The sequence below is a fragment of the Lampris incognitus genome, chromosome 1 (assembly GCF_029633865.1).
Source record: "Lampris incognitus isolate fLamInc1 chromosome 1, fLamInc1.hap2, whole genome shotgun sequence".
In the NCBI taxonomy this organism is placed as follows: domain Eukaryota; kingdom Metazoa; phylum Chordata; class Actinopteri; order Lampriformes; family Lampridae; genus Lampris; species Lampris incognitus.
In genome coordinates, this window is record NC_079211.1 from 31783947 (window position 1) to 31798210 (window position 14264).

The 14264-nt window shown below is 41.3% G+C and overlaps 2 protein-coding genes across 2 annotated transcripts; one reads left to right on the top strand and one right to left on the bottom strand.

Moving 5' to 3' along the window:
- The first annotated feature begins 7905 nt into the window (after positions 1-7905).
- c1galt1c1 (C1GALT1-specific chaperone 1) lies at positions 7906-10939 on the top strand. Its single transcript, XM_056287808.1, has 2 exons — positions 7906-8071; positions 8445-10939. Exon 2 carries the CDS (start codon positions 8460-8462, stop codon positions 9411-9413), a length of 954 nt encoding a protein of 317 aa, XP_056143783.1. The 5' UTR covers positions 7906-8071; positions 8445-8459; the 3' UTR covers positions 9414-10939.
- A 256-nt stretch (positions 10940-11195) lies between these two features.
- mcts1 (MCTS1 re-initiation and release factor) lies at positions 11196-14010 on the bottom strand. Its single transcript, XM_056276141.1, has 6 exons — positions 13824-14010; positions 12322-12474; positions 12115-12212; positions 11882-12015; positions 11525-11592; positions 11196-11435 (listed from the first exon to the last, which is right to left on the bottom strand). The coding sequence occupies exons 1-6, from the start codon at positions 13832-13834 to the stop codon at positions 11354-11356; spliced, it is 546 nt and encodes a 181-aa protein (XP_056132116.1). The 5' UTR covers positions 13835-14010; the 3' UTR covers positions 11196-11353.
- Between the last annotated feature and the right edge of the window lie 254 nt (positions 14011-14264).

A 14264-nucleotide genomic window follows, 5' to 3' on the forward strand; every position in this document is an offset into this window, starting at 1 on the left:
TGTGTGTGTGTGTGTGTGTGTGTGTGTGTGTGTGTGTGTCGGCCCTGTGTGATAGTCTGGTGGACTGTCCTGGGTGTCTCCCCGCCTGCCGCCCAGTGACTGCTGAAATAGGCTCCAGCAACCCCGCGACCCTGAGAGCAGGATAAGCGGTTCGGAAAATGGATGGATGGAATTCTTTATATTTTTATATTTTGTTTCATCGCCTTATTTTAATTGGTTTTATCATAATCCTTGTTTTATCGGCTCTAATTCTCTTCGTTTTAATTATCCTCTTGTGACTTTATCCTGACTGTGTTTTACCTTGTTCTGTGGAGCATATCTGGCATTATGTCCTATATTTTTATTGTATGTTGTTGTTTTATCTTGAGTATGCACATAATTTTATCCTGTTGTGTAAGGTACCTTGTACCGTTGTTCAGAAGATATAAACAAAGTTTTTTATTATTGTTATTATCATTATTATTCTGACACCAATGTAGCGAATTCGGGGGGCAGCCTGGAAACCGCCGCAGCCGGGGCGCGAACCCAGGTCTCCTGCACCACGGGCGACAACACTAACCAGTTGACTAAAGGGTCCGACCTTTTATTGACCTATTAATGGGCGGCATGGTGGCGCAGTTAGCGCGGTCGCCTCACAGTAAGAAGGTCCTGGGTTCGAGCCCCGGGGTAGTACCCCTTTGGGGGTCGTCCCGGTTCGTCCTCTGTGTGGAGTTTGCATGTTCTCCCTGTGTTTGCGTGGGTTTCCTCCCACAGTCCAAAGACATGTAGTTCAGGTGAATCGGCCATACTAAATTGTCGCTAGGTGTGTGTGTGTGCGTGCGTGTGTGTGTGTGTGTGTGCGTGTGTGTGTGTGTGTCGGCCTATCCAGGGTGTCTCCCTGCCTGCTGCCCAATGACTGCTGGGATAGGCTCCAGCATCCCAGAGAGCAGGATAAGTGGTCCGGATAATGGATGGAATTGATATTATTTTATTATTAATTAACATATAGGCCTAGGAAATTTGACTGTAATTTTGAGTAAAATGCTCACAGTTGAATAAGGTTCATTGAATCGTGTTTTAGAAAGATGAGGACTTTCTGATTTGTAAGTACCAGTCTTCTGTTGGGTAAAGCTATTTTTTTCCTGAAATTCCTAGGAAATTTAGCTTCCCCATACTTAATGCCCTAGCGCCACCTGTGCATATATTCATTAATATTTTCCATCTGCTGTATAGCAAACGTAGTGAACATCAATGTCCTCATTATGTAACAAAAATAAAAGGAAATCAGTTTTGACAAAAGTTGTAATTTAACTGATCCTGTTCTGTATTACAGTGTCCGATAACAGACGAGGGGGGACAACAGGATGGAGAGACCCCCGACTGTAACACAGGAAGTGAGGAGATGGAGAGCGCAGGGGCATCGAAGTAAGGAGATACCCCCCACTGCATTGCAAGAGGAGAGGAGGAGGAAGATCGTCGATAGTTGGAAGATCTCTTGCAAGCATGCCTGGACAAGACTGCATACCTCCAGAGATGTCTCCAGGAGAGATCTATTTATGAAGAGGAACTCTTTTGTCAGAATAAGATCCTCAAGAGCAACTGTCTCCCGAAATCCAAAGACGCAAAGGCCGCTGTTTCTGCCAAGGAGGCCATGGAGTAAAAAAAAGAAGTTGACTGTATTGCAAGAGCAATTATGAAAAACATAGAAATTTGGTGTGGTTTTCATGAATCTATTTTTATGTATACATTTTTTTCCAAGAATGATGATTGTGTTGATTGCCAGGTCATGCGTCGAGATCTTTTACAGGTATACCAAACAAAACTTTTTTTTTTCTTGTTAGATTAGAGAAATGAACAAATTTAGGCCATAACCAATCATGCAAATGATCAATTGTATGTTTCATTAAGAATTTTAAAGTTAACTTCCTTCACTTTTGGTGCAATAGGAAACTTTAAGAATTTTGATCGCAAATTCTCAGCTTCATTTTCAGAGAAAATTTGTAGAATTGAGTTTTTGTTTGACGAGAATGGATAGAATTATTTGATAAAGGTTTGCCAGATTGTGATATTAGGTAATTTTAGATTAGTGATATTGTGACCACCAAAACGCCCTGTGATGGCCTGGCGGCCTGTCCAGGGTGTCCCCTCCTCTCCCCCCGCCGCCGCCCAATGACTGCTGGAATAGGTTCCAGCATCCCTGCGACCCTGAGAACAGGATAAGCGGTTAAGATAAGGGACGGATGGTGACCACCAAAAGCGAAGGAAGATTCGGGTTTACATTGCTTTGAAAGACGTTATAAGACGTCACAATTATAGATTGGGGGATTGCTTTGATAACATTATTGTACTGTCTTGTGTCATTCAGGATACATTTTGAACAAAAACCCTCAAAGGGTAGAATATTTCCGGTATTATCCAACAGATGCATCACAGAACTTATTCCTTTCATTAGCCAATTTTTGCAAAATATGGATTTATTTCTAATTGAAATATACCTGTAATTCCGTAATGGGGTGTTATGGGGACTGAACTTATGCTTGTAGATTATTTTCCAATATTGTATCTGTTGATGGAAGGCAGATAATTTGATGGGTATGTTATTTAGGTCATAGTCACATCTAAGGAGGAGATTTAATGCCTCCTAACGTCCTAAAAATGTTGTTTGGGATGTGGAACCACCGGATGTTTTCATTTCTCAAAAAGGATCTTAGCCAATTAATTGTAACAGTGCCATTAATACAATCTGTATCATGGGCTTTAAGACCTCCTTCCTCGTATCCTTTAACCATAATTCCTTTCCTGATGTAGTGTGTTTTCGTATTCCAAATATAATTAAATTTAGCCTGGTTTATAGACTTCATTGCATTTTTGGAGAGTGACAATGAATAGGCTGGGTAAATGAAACTTCAAAAGCATTCAATTTTTGTGAGGAAAATTCGGCCAATAATAGAGATGTCCCTTTGAGACCAGAGATTTAAATATGATTTACATTTATCTAAAGTATTCCAAATGTTGAGATTATCTAGAGTGTTATTATCCTTAGTAATGTGTAAGCCTAAGTATTTATCAAGTCAAGTCAAGTCAATTTTATTTGCATAGCCCAATATCCGTTGATTTAATGGGGATATTGTGAATTGTAGCCAGCGGGGAATAATAAATTGGCAACAATTCACATTTTTTAAGGTTTCATTTTAAGCCAGATGCCTTAGAAAAAAAATCAATTGTTTTGAGGACTTTTGGAATTTGGTAACTATTTTCCATGAATATGGGCGTGTCGTCTGCCAGTTGGCTAATTGCCAGCTGCTTGCCTAACACTATCAACATCCCAAAATCTATTTTTTATAAGAATAGAGAGCATTTCCGCTGCTGCGATAAACACCAAGAGAGAAATGGGCAACCCTGTTTAATTCCTTTATTAATTGAGAACCTTGTCCTGTGTACATGTCCTAAGATGTACTATTAGTATCCTTATCAAGTAGTTTAATCACATTAATGAAGTTTTCGCCAAACCAACTAGTTCAAAGGTACTAAAAATACATTTTTGTTCAATTGTGTTGAACTGTTTAAAAAAATCTATGAATAAAATAAAATCTCCTTCAATTAAATGGTTATATTCCAGTAAATCAAGCACAAGCTGGATAATGTTATGACTCGATCATCATTTAAAAAAATGTATCTGAGATAATTTGTGTATACCAGATTTCAGCCTGTTTGCATAAATACGAGTTAAAATTTTCTAATCGTTACTGAGGAAGGTTATAGATCTTAAGATTGTCAATTAATTTTGGATCTTTACCAAGCTTAGTGATGAGTGTTATTATCCCCTTCATAGTAGTTGGAAGAGTGTGGGATTCAGATACTTCTTTCAACATATGGAAAATAAGGTCTTCAAGATATTTCCAGAAATGTCTATAGAAATTGCTATTTGGACCATCTGAACCTGGAGATTTGTCTAATGCCAAGGATTTTATGGATTTTTTTCACCTCATCCATACTGATGTCTGCCTCGTATATGCTTTTGAAACATTCACCCCCTTTGGGGATCCATTCCTTAATATTGTAGCGAATTCGGGGGGGGGGGCAACCACAGGAACTGCCGCGGCTGGGTCGCGAACCCGTATCGCCAGCACCGCGGGAGACATCGCTAACCGCTCGACTATAGGGTCTGACCCTTTAGTCGACTGGTTAACGTTGTCGCTTGCGGAGTGGGAGACACGGGTTCGCGCCCCGGCTGTGGCGACATTCTCCTAGACTGCCCCCTGAATTCGCTACATTGGTGTCAGAAGTGGGATGGTGAGATCGTGAGGTCATTGGAAGCGCGTGCGCCCAGAGGCGTGAGGGAGCTGATATGCTGAAGCGCGGGGACGTGCTTCCGGAAGGGAAGGGAAGGGAAGGGAAGGGAAGGGAAGGGAAGGGAAGGGAAGGGAAGGGAAGGGAAGGGAAGGGAAGGGAAGGGAAGGGGAGGGGCAGTGTAACGTGCATGGATAAGTAGACACTTTGGCTGCTGGCCAACGGTCGGACCCTTTAGTCGAGCGGTTAGCCATGTCTCCTGCGCTGCTGGCGATACGGGTTCGCGCCGCGGCAGTTCCTGTCGTTGCACCCCCCGAATTCGCTACAGTGTGCTCCTTTAGCTTGAGAAATGTAAATGTTATCTAATGATGTTAGAAGACTAGACTAATACTTTATGTCTATGTCTGCGCAGATGAAGTGGATTATTAAACCGTTATAAAGAATCGTATTGACTACCGAACTTCTGCTGGAGGGAAAAATGCAGCCTCCGTTTATTCGGTAGTTATGGGAGAAGAAGAAAATGAACAGCGTCTCAGTGACGTAATCAATCCACGCATGCAAGCGCAACACCGCCCACTTGTGGACAAACAAAGTCGTAAACAAAATAATAGTACACAGTAACACATAGTCATACAAATACACTGGTGTTATATCTCAACACTCCCACTTATGAATCATGAGCTTACTGTATACCTTTTCATATTTATAGAACAAAATAAAAAAAAACTTGGTATAACCCATACCACTCACATTTCACACACCAAACATTGCCTTAGCAAATGTCTTCAGTTTTACCTTGGATGCGGGCTTCGTCATTACATCCGCAACCATTTCGTCTGTAGGGCAATACACCAATGACATCCTCTCCTCTTTATGGTAGACCTTATAAAGTGTTATTTGATATCCACATGTTTGCAGCGTTGCCTACACACCGGGTTCTTCGCTAAAGCTATTGTCCCCTGGTTGTCCCCATAAACCACAGTTCTCTTGTATTCATATGAATCAATACCTCCCAGTAACTGTTCAACATAAATACATTTCTGGATGGCTAAAGCCAGAGCCATATACTCCGCCTCGCACGTAGAAAGTGCCACAGTAGCTTGTTTCTTGGCTTTCCAAGAGATAAGTGCACTTCCCCTGCTCATGCTCACACAGTAACCTGATGTGCTGCGTCTATCCGCAGTATCTGAAGCCCAGTCGGCATCACTATATGCCTGTAAGCCAAGCTTCTCGTCGCTCTTCCTGTAACAGAGCTGTTTGTCTGTGGTGCCCTTAAGGTAACGAAACACATGTTTTACTGTCACCCATTGCTCTTCAGTAGGCTCTGCAAAATGCTGAGATAGCTTGCTCACAACAAAACATAAATCGGGACGTGTACATGTAGCTAAGTATATTAGACTCCCGACCACCTCCCTGTACTTTTTCACATCTAACATTTTTGGTGCATCTTCTGAGTAGTCTCATTTCTGCTCACATGGGGTTTCTCTTACCCTGCACTCCTGCATATCAAAACGCTCCAATATTTTCTCAGAGTACCTTTGTTGTGAAACTGTTACACAGTTGGCGGACTGAGTGAAGTCCATCCCAAGAAAGCACTTTAACCTGCCCAGATCTTTCATCCTGAATTTTGTGGACAGCATCTTTTTCACTTTACTCAGCATCTCTGTGCTGCTTGATGCTATGATAAGATCATCTACCCAGGTTATAATGATCGTTTTCCCTTCCTTTGACTCCTTGGAGTACACACAATGGTCTGATTGGTTTTGTGTAAAACCATCACCTGTCAAACACTCGTGTAACAGTAAATTCCAATTGCGGCCAGACTGCTTGAGGCTGTAGATTGACTTCTCTAGTTTACACACTAGTTTTTCTCCCTTCTCAATATAACCCTCAGGTTGTTCCATGTATATGTCAGTCTATGGGGGCATGAAGATAGGCCGTCTTTACATCCATCTGGTGTAAAATCAAGTCATATTGAGCCGCCTTCTGTAGAAGCACTCGAACACTTGTTAGGTTGGCTGTCGGCGAAAATGTCTCCCCATAATCCATCCCGGCTCTCTGGCTATATCCCTTTGCTACAAATCTAGCCTTGTACTTGTCGTGTCCGTCTATATCTGTCTTTATCGCATACACCCACCTTCCTCCCACTGTTTTCTTGCCCTCTGGCAATTTCGTAAGGGTGAATGTTTTGTTGTCTCTTAGAGACTCCATTTCCTCGTCCATTGCCCTGGACCACTTTTCTGATTCTGGCGATTCCATGGCCTCTTTAAAGGTCAGAGGGACACCGCACACTGCCCTGTATGCATAATCTATAGTAGTGAGTGAGCTGTCATCACTGTCGCCCTGACTATAGTCAATCAGGTATCTCGGAGGGTTGCGTTCCCTTTCGGGGTACCTCCCACTGGCTGAGGCTTGTGACGTCACCCTTGGGTGCTTCTCGTCTAGGGCCTGCTCTGTCAAAGGTCCCACGGGCATTCGCTCTTCCCACAGATCATACTCATCGGCCTGTCCGTTGAATGTGGGCCACCTGCTCTTCTTTCGCTCCATCTCCCTAGGTAGCGTTAGCTTAGCTTAGCATTCCGTTAGCTTCCCGATAGCCTCTCTCGATGCTAACTAGCTTCACACTTGCTAACTTGCTACTCCGTGCTAACCTGCGCGCATCCCGCCATCCGAGGTTATCACACTTCGTGTACTTCTTTTATCAAACTACTAAATAATCCAACGTTATCTGGGCCCATAACCTGTTCGAAGACTAGACTAATACTTTATGTCTATCTCTGCGCAGATGAAGTGGATTATTAAACCGTTATAAAGAATCGTACTGACTACCGAACTTCTGCTGGAGGGAAAAATGCAGCCTCCGTTTATTCGGTAGTTTTGGGAGAAGAAGAAAATGAACAGCGTCTCAGTGACGTAATCAATCCACGCATGCAAGCGCAACACCGCCCACTTGTGGACAAACAAAGTCGTAAACAAAATAATAGTACACAGTAACACATAGTCATACAAATACACTGGTGTTATATCTCAACAAATGAAGATTACAAGGGTATACGTTTTTGTTGGCTATTCTCACTTAGAGAGGGGTTATTACAGATACAGTTAATTTCTTTAATCGTTTCCAGCTCTTTTTCTTATTATCCCTGCTTAAATTGTTGCTATATGAAACAGAAATCTGGGGCGTGCTTTATATTTCAGATGCTCCCATTTATCTCTCTTAGATGTAAAGTTTGAATCTGTAGTTATAGCATTGATCGTTGAAATAATGTCTTGGCAATTGAGTTCACTTTTCAAGGGGTTTGAATTAAATTTCCAATAAACTTTTAAGTCATGTGTTTGTGGACATAAAATTAAGTTTACTCATACAGCGATCAGTTTGAGGTGCAGCAGAAATTGTAGAAGTTGACTCCAGTCCAGTCCTCTTAACTGACACGAACCATAAGTCAATTCTGTATTTGATTGAGCCACCAGGTTTGAACCAGGTGTAGATTTGCTTGCATTGATGCGTGACCGTACCCAAGGTTTTGGTGGGGGTTAGGGTTAGCCAATCAGAGGCAGAGTAGGGGAGGGTCTTTGCGGAATATGACCGGAACGAAACCACGGTGGAGTCACATGTCACCCGGAGCCGGAAGTCACCCGTGTTTACCAAGCGAGCCGTTTGCTAGCTAACGTCAAGTCTTGAAAGTGACGCTCCTTATCTCGCCCGACTGGAAAAGTGAGGTCTGATTAGCAGACAGGCTGGCCAGAGAGAAGGGAAGAAGTGGCGTGTCGTTGACACCGCCATTTAATCACAACGACTTAGGTATGTACTCTTCGTTTTCTCCTATCGCTCATCAGCCTGCGCGTATTTGTAGTTCTGGTTAATGTTCGTCCGTTCGTAACTCGGTAATGTCAACGCTGATGTTAGCAGTTCAGCAGAGCTAACACCTCTTTGGTCTGAAGGTTTAGGGGCAGGGCAGTTACATTGCTCTGGATTCATATAGCTAGCTGTATGCCTTCTTTTTAAAACGTACTAGTGCGCGCGCGCGTGTTAATTGCAGCCAGTCGCTCTATTTTTTTTGTCTTTATGCTTGATTGTAGTCAGTCATTGTACCATGCTTCTTGAAATCAAACAATCATTTGAGAAGCAGCATCCATCCTGTCTCTAAAACAGTTTTTTTGTCTTTATCGTTTAGTGTCTGTAAGCAAACATGTTGTCAGAGGGGAGCTCCTTCATGAAGGGGATGATTATGGGAGGCCTCTTCTGCTTGGTGTTGTCACTTCTTGGCAGCTTCACCCCTGGAACGGAGTCCAACTCTGAGGACCACCACCACCATCATGTCAAGGCCCCCAGTAAAGACGAGCTGAAGCGCTTCACTGATTCCGAAATGGAGGAGATAAGACAACAAGTGCAGGTTTATTGCATCATTATGGTCCAGCCTAAGTTCCTGGTCTACTGGGCCACTGCTAAAGACACATGGAGCAAACATTGTGATCGGGCGGTGTTCTACACTTCCGAGTCATCTAAGGCCCTTGAGGCAGTAGACTTAAATGAAAAAGATGAATGGGCTAGGTTACGCAAAGCTCTCAAACATGCTTATGATAATGCCGGTGACCTGCGCTGGTTCTTCTTGGCGCAACCTACCACATTCGCCATTATTGAAAATCTCAAATACCTTGTTCTGGCTAAGGATCCCAGTGAGCCATTCTACATTGGCCACACCTTGAAGTCAGGGGAACTGGAGTTTGTGGAGTATGAAAGTGGCATAGTTTTAAGCTATGAAGCGCTGAAAAGGCTAGTGCACGTGTTCCGGGATGAGGAGAAGTGTCCAGAACGAGGGCGTTCCTTGTGGAAGCTGAGTGAGGAAAAACAGCTGGCCATATGTCTCAAGTATACCGGAGTGTTTGCAGAGAATGGAGAAGATGCACAAGGAAAGGGCCTGTTCAGCAGCAAGGGTGTGGACAGCCTCATATCCGACAGCATGAAAAACAACCCCACAAATGTAGTGGAAGGTTGCTGCTCTGACGTTGCAGTCACATTCAGTGGGATGTCCCCCAGTCAAATGCAGGTTATGATGTTTGGAGTTTACAGGCTTCGCCCTTATGGGCACAATTTCCATGACTCATTAGTATTTAAACCTCCACAGGATTCAGATAATGACTAGCCACAATCCTTTGGCACATGGACACTTACATGGCATTTTAGAGACTGTTTCAGTGATGGCAAACCTGACTATTGGGTGATGGTTTTCTTAACTCTATAAAAATTGATGAGGTGTGAGGATATTTTATGTATTTTGTAACTTTTGCACTTTTGCATATTCAACATCTCACACTTTTGTGGTGTGGATAAATTAAACAGAGTGCAATGGTTCGATTGAATTGCATTTTGTGCAATGCTTTACTGTTTCTGTGCTTGTCAGTTTGGGTAAATCCCTTTTAAAAATAGGCCTAAACAACTTAATGTGATCATATCTCATAGGGCTAATGGTGGAAGTAAATTGCTAATATCGTATAAATTTCAAGTGAGGTGATTTAACTTTTAAGGTTTACAATTTCTTTTTGGAGTCTAAAAGCCCACTTAATCTAGTCTTTTTCACAAATCTCTAAACAAGTGGCTGTTGACCACAAAAGTGGCTGGTTTTCTCAGTTCCTCAGAGCTTTATTTTTATTCTTACTTGTAATGGGTTTACCCTGCAGCAGCAAATTATTCAAATGATACATACCATTGCAACAAAACCTTGTTATGTTATTGGCTCTGGGAAAAAAATGGTATGTGATAGGAGCCTCTGTAAGTTACTGAAATTGTTATCAGCGTGTCCGCTTTTCTTACCTCTATTTGTTAATGGTTTTGGGAACAAACATGAAAGTGCACCAGGCAAAAGGAGTGATGGTAAAAACAATGCTCAGCCAGATTTGTGAGCTTTTAGTTGAAATGGATGCATAATCTGAGTGGTATTAAAGGTAAAAGTTTTGTACATTTAAGGAAATCATTTTTGTCGAACAATTTTTTAAAGCATCTTGAATGTATAATATTCCAGATTTAATCATGGTATTACTATTATGTGGTATTCTGTCTTGATTACTGGTTGCAATTTTGACCAATGTCATGTCTTCACACATTTAGACTAACATTGAAATATCTGGGACTTGGCTGCCTCAACTGAGGTATAGTACCTATGTTTTCGCTGTCGACAACGAAAATTTCCTCAAAAATTAAGAATTCTTATTCAGTCGTTACAATCCCACAAACCCTTGTAAACCACACATACGGTTTCATAAGCCCCAGAGCCATAAATCCCATCTGTTAAATAAGGACCTTGCAAACATAACTTCAAGAAAGACTAAAGTTTTTTTTAACCTGATCACATTGTTATAAATGAAACTTATAGAGCAATTTTCTAACACTCAAATTCACTTAACTTAGTTCATATTATACATGATAATGTATAATATGAACTGTACATGATAATGTATAATATGAACACACAAATTGGTTTAACAGTTCTAACATTTAGACTGAATACCGTGAAACATGTACGACCACTACCTCTCCCTCAGCCAGTATTGCAATTTCCCTCTACTATGCTGCAAGGCTTGGTGGGCCATTCAAATGTTTCGAGCTACACACAATGAGAATACCTGAAAATCTGATATTGAATTATGGCCTTACCATAAATAAATATCTACAATCCTGTCATGTCTAACTGGATCTTCATCTACCTAATTATCTTAACTGTAGCAATGCAGTTCTTACATAGTGGTGGGAATTCACTTTTGATATTGGGTCTAATCAAATTACGTTGCCCACAAAACAATGTTTTGTATTTCATAAAATCACAGGAAGTGCCAACTGATGTGAAACTGGATCTTCAGGTGAGTACTCATTTTCCAAGCCTGTGTTATGTTAAGGGTTCATCTTTAATCAAACACCAACTGAGAATGGGAATTATGAATTTTTTTTTTATTTGTGCATCATGGTGATTGATTCATAGCCTCCAGCAAGTTACACAGCTAAGTCCTTTGGTGTAAACAATTGACTGGCAGCTCATGCCTCGGTGTCAAGAGCTCCATGCTTTCCACTGGGGTTCTGTGGTTGTTGACATTACTTATACGTCTTCATGTGCCACAATCCATCATTAAGATAGTGAACGTTCTCAATTCCGATTCCCTTGTTGACCTTTTCTCTGTTAACAACATGGAAAAACAGATGAACATTAGATGTCAGAATTTTGCTGGCAGTAACAATAGCTATGGTTCTATGAACTAAACTTACATGCTTTCTGCAGACATCTTCATAACTCCAACACAAAGTGCATGCTGTTTTCCCTCTGCCATTATGGCCTGCCGCAAGTCATTAAAGATTAACTCACAAATTAGCTGTAAACTTATACACAGACATACAACAGTCAGTGCATGTATTTACAACATCAAAGTACTGGCTTTATCTTAAACAGTTGTCTTCTAAAAACATTGTGTGTGTGTGTGTGTTGTGTATGTGCGCGCGCGCATTGGACAGTCAATTAAAATTATCCATGACTCTTAACAATAATACATATATTTTACATCCAAGAAATCGCCATGTACACAGCTCATGTCAACGGCAGACTTAACATTTTAGGTGAAAGGATACAACTACTGTGTCTGTAGCAGCTGGGTAGAGTTTAGCCCCTGGTGATGTCAGCCCAGGGCACATGATATTGGCTCCACTTAAGACAAATTTAATGGCCCCTTTGTCTACTTGCTGGTGTGGAAGTATGAAAGGATCTGCAACATAAAACCAAATGAAGAGAGTTTCACATTAGGTGGCAGAAGAAATGTGTGTATTGATGCAAGCACCAATTCCTCAGCTTTAAGAAAACTTACATTTATGGAGAAGTCTCAAAGTTGGGTAAAATGGTCCTTCTCTCTGCCTAAAGAATAGCAGTTCTCCATTCACCGTCAAGATTTCAATGTGTTCATGGCTGAAGGGACAATAATAGCAAAATAAAGCAAAAGAAGAGAGGCAACCAACTGTATAAAGTGACAATCAATGATCAATCAATGATGGAAAAGTAAATTACTGAATTATACCATCTCACTATTTTCACAGGGTCCTTTTTTGGCATAATGTGGTTTAGCCATGATTCAATGTCAGGAAACTGGTCCAACAGCTGGTTTTTGATTCCTTTGATCACTGATGTCTTCAGCTGAATACAGTTGGAAACGTTTTCCTTCTCATCAAATCTGAAAAAGGACAAGTAGGACCATGCATATGAAGTATAAATCGGCACATTGTGTATGTGCAGACAAAGATGAGGGTACAGTCTTGCATATGTATGACCAAAAGCTAATAAAACCTTTATCAAATGGCTACATGCCACATTGTGGCCTTTAAGGGGACAGATTTCACATTTTGCTTCCTTCCAATTTGGAAAATTCAGCCAAGATTTGTAAAACAGTGACACTGTAAACACCAGAACATTCTTATTAGTGGTGTCAAGAACTTGATACTTTGATAGTGCATGGCAGAAAAGTACTGGCACAATAACATCAAGTCTCAGTTGGCTATAGGATTAGGTTGACTACAACAAGACCATGATGTCTTTATGCATGCTCAATAATCCAGGTAAGAAAATCAAAGAAAGTTGAATCAGTTCATCTGGACACAACATTTATTGAGAGAAACGTTTCATCACTCATCTAAGTGATCTATTCAGTCTAAACTGACTGCAGGTATCCCCACCCTAAAAACGAGGATGTGCACATCCTTGATCAGGAGGAACGCTGGTTTAAATGGGGAGTCAAAGAGACCATAGATCTATGTGAAGAGGGAACGACCATCCCTGAACCGAGGGGTCTAAGAGTATATCTGTCGCCATCTTACAAACATTCCCAAATCCTCCGTGAATAGTACACATAGCTATTGAAACGCTAGTTAATGGTCACGCTTATCTGTGAATGATACTTGATCCTTGGTTTTGGTCGTTATGCCACCGTATTGTTAATAAGGGTGGGGATACCTGCAGTCAGTCGAGACTGAAGAAGTCACTTAGATGAGTGATGAAACGTTTCTCTTCATAAACGTTGTGTCCAGATGAACTGATTCGACGTTCTTTGACCAAGACTAAGAATTCAGTCATTTTCACATTTAGTAAGAACTGGCGTTAATTCTTGAAGACATGACAGTTTGGGTGTTTCTGTGGTTTGTATCATAAAGAGAACGCTGCTCTACGTCACAAATAATGACTGAATTTGCGTAAACACAATATCACATGAGTAACATGTGAATAACAATTTTTAAGAGTTAGCATGACCCTAATTTCGTTGTGCATTTGACGAGTCGAATAAATCCCAGATCTGACAATCTTGCTAAAAAAGAAACAGCCCGAACACGAACATTATAACGCATTATTTTCTATAATCCTAGCTAGCTTGTTTCCATAAACTAATAAAGGATATCCGCAACCAGAAAGACCTTCAGTTAAGGTGTCTTTAGCTAGCCAGCTAATGAAATATGATGTTATGTATGATGTTAACCTGTTAGCTACCGAGCTAATGTGAGGTGCTAGGGAAATACTTTTAATGTTACATACTTTTTAAACATCCTCGTTGGTCGCCTTTGCCGCGTTCTCTCAGTTATGCCAAGGCTTTCCCGCACGTATGATGACCGACAGACTACGGCAAACAGAAATCAATAACAAAATGCGATTCATCTATCATACAATTCACTTGCACTTCCACGCTTGTTTCGCAGTGCTGGAAGGCCACGCTAACGTCACTTTACGACACTTTTATCCGTGACACGGCGAGGGCAAATCCTTACTATCCCATCATCTAACCAGCCAGTTTTTGGTCCCAGCCTAACTAATTTTCATGAAAATGGCAAGGATTATTAAAAGAGGTGAATGATTTTATCTTTCACATGGGCGATTTATCAAATTATTAGTTGTGTAACATTCGTAGGATGTAGTCACTTACTTGGTGGAGTTCAGATCAACTGCATGGTAAACAGCAGAGTGGTGTGCATGATATAT